Source organism: Centruroides sculpturatus, unplaced genomic scaffold (assembly GCF_000671375.1).
Source record: "Centruroides sculpturatus isolate CEXI.00-Female unplaced genomic scaffold, Cexi_2.0 scaffold3, whole genome shotgun sequence".
Taxonomy (NCBI): Eukaryota; Metazoa; Arthropoda; class Arachnida; order Scorpiones; family Buthidae; genus Centruroides; species Centruroides sculpturatus.
This window is the reverse complement of record NW_019384366.1, coordinates 1104015-1112363: the sequence shown is the minus strand read 5'-3', so window position 1 is coordinate 1112363 and position 8349 is coordinate 1104015. Positions and strand designations below refer to the sequence as shown.

Genomic DNA, 8349 nt, shown 5'->3' with positions numbered 1-8349 from the left:
TTATAAAAAGAAATCGTAATATATTGTTTATGTATCCATTTAGTTTTCTTTTTATTATAAAAAAAATAAAAGTTTAGAAAAAAATTTATCTTATTTAAAATAAAATAATCCTTCATATAAAGATTATCGATAGCATATCCTTTTAAAAATATAGGCTATGTACTTTTCTCAAAATTATAGTAAAGAAAAATATAAGATTTTCTTGAAATCTGTTTAGGAATAACGAATTTTGAATTACTTTCCAAATATAGACTAAAAAAGTAGTAAAAATGATATTTTGTTTATAGTAAAAGAATTTCGCTTTGTCATTTGAATTCGAGTTATTTCGATAATATATTGGAAATTTTTGGAAAGGATAAAAGACGAAATTTCCTAAATCGAATTTCTTTCAGATAACTTCCATGTTATACAATTCTCTACATAAAGAAATATATTGAATTTAGAAAAACTTTCAGGTAATAATTTTTCAACAAACTTTAAAAAACGGATATTAATAAATATCAAAAATGTTTAATGGTTTGATTTTTAATCCTTGGCCTACTTTCAAAATTTTGACCTATATCGTTATTGAAGGTTTGTCTTTTTAAATAGATTACATGATAAATGTCATTGTGACATATCCAAACTGAAAGACTCAACTTTTTGCCAATTTTTTAATCGAAGAAAAATATTTCCAAAAGAATTGGTAAGAAAATCTCTTTTCAAAGTTTCTTTAATTGTCGACGTAGCTATCTTAATAGCATTTTTTTTTTTTTAAATGGGTTCCTTCTGTCTTCATAAAAGTTTATAACATAGAACCCGTTATTGTTAAATTCTTTATTTTGTAACTGTTAAGGTATAGAAATGCGACTTCTTATTTTTTCCAGTGAAGTGAACTGTTCGCATTGTCGTGCATTTTAAATTAAATGCTACCCTTTTTCCATTAAAAGATAAAGGGAATTATAAGTACAGAGCAGAAAATCTGCTCCTAGCTGAATTAGAGAATACTTTTTTATAGCTCATCCAAGCTAAAATCTTACTCTAGTGCAATTTTCTGTGCCTTGTTACGACTTTTCTCTATTCTACCAAATAAACCTTATATATTTTACACTTTATCGAGGAACATTTAGCGTTTGATCTTAGCAGAACGATAAAAAACCAAATATATTTATGTCTTCTATTATTTATTCCAAACGTATATTCTCATAAATCTGACTTCGCTTAGATGCTTTTCAAAACTATGAAACTTTATGGACAACCCTATTTCTCTCCTTTTTCGAAACGTAGATTTTTTTTCTTAAGTTCTTGACAGGAATCCAAGTTGGCATCGAAAGCAATGACCAAAAGCGCTATATTTTTCTTTATCGAGTTTTTCAGATGGATAACCTTTCAGTTAAAACAATACCGAGTTTATCTATACTGTTCTTTTACAGACTTTATTCTTTTTAGCTACGATGTCAGATGCACCTGTACAGCGTCCAGACATAGTAGAGAGCATGCTTTTATAAAAATACATTCTGACAGTTAGCAGCTAGAATATTTTTTAGTTATTTCTATATTGAACTAGATGCGTATCTTCCTTTTTTTTCACTCCAAGCTTTGACAGATAGGTGTTAGTCTATTCCACTGTAAGACGACTATTGAAGTCATAAATTATCAGTTCATATTATTTTACGCTTTCATTTTTGATAGATTTTAAAATTTATCCAAAGCAATATCGCCATTCCGCGTTGTCAAAAGTGACATATTGAGATAGAACTGACAATTTGATTTTTGTTCTTTTACTACTGAATGTAGCAAATGTGTAAAAAAAAGGAATGTTAACAGTAGTTGAAAATAGCATGTTCTATTGTCTACACTAATGTAATCATTTCTAATAATCTGTTCGATTTTTAAAAATAATATTACTGCCATTATTTCTTTGTCAGGCTGTCTTAACTTTTTTTTACTTTTCTATCTTTGTTTTTGATCGATGCGAAAACGGTTTCCTGGAAATTCTTTGTCTTTTTATGATTCAAATAGATTTACGGATAATTTGGCCTCAGTTATGCAAATCATTATTTAACTTTAAAGGTAACCATCAAAGTAGAATCGTTTGATATTTTATTCTATTTAATCGATATCGAATTTTACTTCACTTTGTCGAGAAATCAAAAAGACTGAATTTCATTTTAACAAGAAATATCAAAAAGTATATCTTCATAAATGTAACTTGTGACTAAAAATTAGTTTAAGAAACTATTTTTTTTTAAACTAAAGTTTCTCGCCAAGTTTCATAGTCAGATTTATTTAAAATATGATAATTTATTGCATTTTTTCCTCTTCTAGTCATTAATATTGACGCTTAAACTTGTTTGTTTATTTTGAAGTATAAATTCTAATTCCTTCATGTTTGACTGATACTCCTACTTAAATTGTTTGGTCGCTTAACATGGGAATTAACAGTTAAGCAACTTGACAAGAGTTCAACCTTTACCAGCTCATTGCCAAATATTTGAATTCCTCGTTTCTGACATCTCCAAAGTGTTTATTTTGAAAACTTAGAATTTATATTATGGGAAAAGGAGGATTAAATGTAGATATGTATAATTCTCTAGTACTGATTTATGTATCGATATTATAATAAAAATAATTGGATGTCCAATTTTATTCGAATCAGCAGTAACGTATCTCGAGAAAATTAACACTTCAGATTAATGATAAAATATAGCTTTGGATTAAGAGTAATTTAATTTTTACGTACAGTACAGTGTGGAAATATTCAAAATTTATATTTTAACATGTGCCTGTTGACGTATTTATATCACTAACTTGATATATATCATCCTAAAATATACAATGTACTGTACAGTACATATATCATTCTAAAATATATATTAGTGTAGATTGCATTTTAAATATAAAATATTTATTTTTCTATATTTATGAATACATTTTAATAACTTAAAGCTATATATGTAGCTTTTTCTTCTTCGCACGTCTCTGATATTCCATCTTGTTTAGTGTCATGGCCTTTAAATAGAGGCTTAGATGTGCAATCGTCATGTAAATATTTATTTAGATGCTTAATCTTTACCGAAAGATTTATGATCCTTATTTATAAATATAAAATCCATGTAAATAAGTGTAATCCTTTATTATAAATTTTGAAATTTCCACATAGATAAGCTTACCCTTTAGATACAGTTACGAAGTTTTCTTTTATTTATGAATTAATTTTACAATTATAATTTTTTTTAAATATACACAAATTCGTTTATATATAAATAAAAAAAAGTTTAAATTTAAATTTATAAATATTTAAAACTGATGTTTAAATTTTCGAGTATAAAACGAATAAAATGCAAATTAATAATTTAGATTACAAACATTAAATTTATTATAAAATTAAATTTAAATATTTATAATTTTAATTCCTTTCTGTAAGTTTATTAATTTATTTATTTTCGTGAGTATACGATAAGATGTTCTTAATAAAAATTTATTGTGCTATATTTTTAAATTGAAAATTTCCAAGAAGCTAAAGTGTCTATGCATTAAAATCCCTATTATATCTTTGGTGATCCGGTAGAAAGGTAAAATACTACTGGATCGAAATTTATTGTGTAATTTCCTAGAAGCTTACTCTGAGTCTATCTCCGTAATCTAACCCATTAATATTTGAGACATTTTCCGATTCAGTTGGATTATCAGAAGGTATAAAATATATTTAAAAAATCAAAAATAATCATCATAATAAAAAGGAAAAACTATAACCGATAATACTTAAAGAAGAATTATATCAGTAAACGTTGAAATTATTGAATTCAATTTATGAGGTATTATCGAGATTTTTATGTTTTCTCTTGTAGATATTGTTATAAGATACATTGTATTTCCGCTCAATAAATAACGATTTTGTTATTTTCAGGAAACACAAAAAATAAAAATAATAACAATTTTAACATTTTTCATTCGTTTAGATAATATCGACATTTGTGAACATTTTTAAACGATAATAATTTGTATGCTACAAAAGGGAAAAAAACTAATAAAATATAGCAAATAAACTCTTATGACAAATCACATCCAATTCACGTTGTCTGATGTGAAAAGTACTTGATCGTTAGAAACGTGCAAAATCGAGAATTTAAAGATTTCGAAATGACATTTTTTTATATTTACGTGATTCGAACAATATTTTATCATTGTTATATTTTAAATTTAACAAAAATCATAAAAAATATATATATATAAGTTATATATTTGAATCGACAAATTTTATCTTCAAAAAGGATTTTTTTATCTTCCTTTTTTACATTATCAAAATTTGCATTCACTACATTACAATTCAATTCAAATTAAGATCGACGTTGCAATTAGTTTTATTTTTGTCACCCTTTAACAATTCATTGTTACATCAATTCAACTCAGGAAACTTTTTTACTCGTCTTACTAATTATGTTTGAATTTTTAAAAAACTATAATGTAATTCTGTGATTTTTAGCATTAATTTAAAGCGTTTTCTTAACTTTTAATGGATAATACATTCAATAATATATTATCTAAAAGTTAGAAATATTTAATAATCGATTAAAAACATTTCTAAAGTTGTAATTTAGTAATTTTCCACGAATTAGATGCAATTTACATTCAATACATAGAAAATTAAATAAGTTTTTTAGTATCAAGATTAATTATTAAATTGTAAAATTATTTTCGTAATTTATTCTCGATTTTTAAAGTAATTATTATATTTTTTGATATTTCTATTTATAATTTATTAATTTCTATAGGCCTGTACTTAATAAGCCGTATACGTATATGTATATTTGATTTACTATGTAAGTGTTTGTTACTAAATTATTTATACTGTTGTGACTGCATATATGGGATTTAATAACATGTATATACTAAATATACAAGTTATTATTATAATATATTATTATAAAATATATTATTTTATACAACATTAAACTGTAAATATAACAGAACTTTAATAAATGCCCGTTATATTGCGATTAGCTAAATATACGTAATGTTTATCAATAAATTTTGATTGACGGTAAGATGTCTGGAGGTTAAATGGCAGAAAATTTTATTAAAGTAACCGATAATGGAATAAGTTAGTTATCTAGAATTTCTTAACAAATATTTATCATGTGAATTATGAAAGCAAATGAAGAGAAAAAGTATTTGTCTGGTTGCATGTATGGATTCAGTTAAAAATAACTCTAGCGATAGCTGTTCGACTTTGAATTAAACCTAAAGGCCTGATAGTATTCTACATAAAATAATTTTAATTAAAACTTATACGCCATGAGTGATTCAAAATTTCTAGTCTCTTAAGCTTGTAATTGGTAAATAAGAATTTGCATTCCATAAATTAATATGTAGAAGAGCATTCTTGTGGAGAACCATAAAATAATTTATTACTGTTAGTAGCAAACCACTGATTAGTAGTTCCTATCGACTCAAGTTACCATCATTCTTCTTGACATCAATAACGATTGAAAATTGATGCGAGAATTGGCAAGATAATATATTTCATATTAATTATAAATGATTCATTTTTAAATTGAATAAATTTTTATTATTAGAAAAAATTCTTTATATAAATCAATGTAAGCGATATTTAATAGATGCTTAGAATATACATCTTTATAAGAAAATTTATCTCTATTAATAATGAACTTTCTCAGATTTACAGAATTTTAAAGCGATTTCTATTAATATAAATAATAATAATAAATAATTATTTATGAAGGTTCAAACTAGAAATAATTATACATAAAATTCTATTAGTAATAAATTCTCTAGATATAAAATTAAAGAAAAAAAACTAGGATGTATTTTATTACAAGTGGAAGCATTAATTATATTGGATAAAAAATGACATCAGGGAAAAGTATTTTTGCTGAATATCACTTTCATTGATAATAAATTGCGAAGAAAGTAATAAATGTCTATCCATAAAAATCGATTAAAATAAATTTTCGGGGTGTGAAATACTTAAAGTCATATCTGTCCAAGTTTTAACGTCAAGCTAGATTTGCAAACAGCCTGCTTAGTAAGTATAATTAATTCTGACAAGCTGTGAGAGGATTTGTTCTCACGCAAAGAATCTCTTTGCCTCATTCAACGGATATTTATTTTTTAATATACTATAAACTTTAATATGCTTATAATTTGACAGTTAAATTAAATTTATTTATAATTTTATTATGTAAAATATAAGATAGTTTTCCACTCTATCTCACTTAAAAAATTAGATATTAAAACTTAAAATATTTAAATATGAATAAACTCTTATTTGAATTTTATAATAAACGTTATATAAAATGTCTGTTTACTTTATTTATTACAAAAGATATCTTATTTTCAAAATTGTTTAATGTAGTTGGATACACTTATAAATATACAAACGAGTCAATAATGTTATACTCATCTTAAAATATTTCTTTTTTGAAACTTTCTGTAAACAACAGAAAAGTGGATACAACTTAATTTTATTTAAAATAAAACAAAATGTCGATTTTATGTTTTTCGTGGAATTACATAAACAAGAGATATTTATCGGTTGGGTTTTGTTTTCCTGATAAATTTTTCAATGCTTTTATTATGGTCATATAAGAAAAATCAACGTATGGCTTTTTGCCAACCAAATCGTTAAAATGCATATTTCATAACTTTATACGATGGTTACATAAATATTAAACTTGAATACAGTTCAAGTAACACAAATTAAAGCGGTTAAAATGTCTGTAAACTTAAATTTTACATTTGATAAATTTGTAGCAACTGCAATAAAGTTATATGTAGTTTAAAAAATAAATTTAAAAAAAATTAAAACTTTTAATATAAAAAATTATTTTAGAAAGTTATATAACATTACTGAAATTTAATGAGGAAATTTCCGCATATTCGCATTATTAAATTCTTGATACAGATGTAAGTCAATCGACAGAGTCAGCAAAACATAATTAGATAAATGCAATTGATTACGGAGTTATTCAATTTAATTAACTCGAAATTTATATTTTAAGTTATTGAAATGAAAAAGGTGGTCTTATCGTTGAAATTCCACAGATGCGTTTATTAATTATCGCTAAACATAAACTGAAGCGCGCTTACAAACTTCTACAATTACTTTAAGGTTTCTGCTTTAGATACATCTACTACGTTAGAAATATTTTTAAAATAATATATTTTAATCTTTATACGTTAATAAGAGTGGATTTGAATAAATCTTATTCGGTATTAATTATAGAGAATGGTGTATGAGTCATATTGTTCTGTTCTGCTGTCAGTTGTTTTGATGAATGATTTTACTGTCATCTCAAGCAAAGATTCTCTTCCAATGTTATATCATTTGTAGTGCAGTGAGAGCTTCCTCTTGGACTGCTGACAAACACACTCAATAATATTAGTGATAGATCAGAAGAGAATTTTTCCCTTTTCCTTTAAATATTCTCTGTGATAATCCTTTAATTAAAATTAAATGAGGGGATATTTTTTTCATACACTTATAAAAACAAGCACGTACTTTTATTTGTAGCTAAGTAATATAAAATTTATAGGTGTTTTTCATATCAATTTTTAATATTTTTTAGTCGTGAACCAACAATATATGGTAGAGGTTTATGACGAATATGCTATTGCCGGAACTACAGCAGTTCTGAGATGTCATATACCAGGGTTTGTGGAAAATTATGTTACAGTCACTTCGTGGATGGAGGAACCGACATCAAATGTTATCCAGCCGTCAAGTGCTCTTGGTAGGTGATAAAAATATAATTAATAGCTGTTTTTCTTATATATATATAACTAAGTTATATAATACATTTATCATAAAAGAGTTTACATATAATTATGTTGATTTGTGTAATCTTGCTTCGTTCAAATATTTCTATATATAAACCACATTTATTGATTTAAAAAATTATATTTGATTAAAATATTAAACTTTATATAAAAAAATCAATGTTACTTTTTATGATGTTATTCAAAAAATAGTAAAATTGTTCACTATAGAATTCATGCACAATGACAAAATAAATTATTTACGCTGATGATGATGATAATAATAAAGAAAACAACTTCTTCAGTAATTTACTAAGAAAAAAAATAATAAAGAAAAACTCTCATTGTTGGCGATTCTCAGCAATGAAAAAATTTTTAGCTTAAATAATAAAATTATCTTTAGAATTAAATCCTTTTTACAACAATAATATCAAGTAATAATTATACTTTTATCGATTTATAATTTCTTATTATACAAAATTACAAATCAATAAACAAATAAATCTATGCTGTTAGTTATATAAATTAATAAATTTTTAATTATCTGAAGATTAATAGCTAAATTAATATTTTTATTAGCTTTTTTTT

The 8349-nt window shown here is 24.4% G+C and overlaps 1 protein-coding gene across 1 annotated transcript in view; it reads left to right on the top strand.

The window, feature by feature from the left end:
- The window catches only part of LOC111642560 (Down syndrome cell adhesion molecule-like protein 1 homolog), a 106037-nt gene that overhangs the window by 8190 nt on the left and 89498 nt on the right, over nt 1-8349 (top strand). The window contains exon 3 of the mRNA XM_023388919.1: nt 7572-7736. Within this exon, the coding sequence (XP_023244687.1) occupies nt 7572-7736 (165 nt within the window). The remainder of the gene's footprint in view (nt 1-7571; nt 7737-8349) is intronic.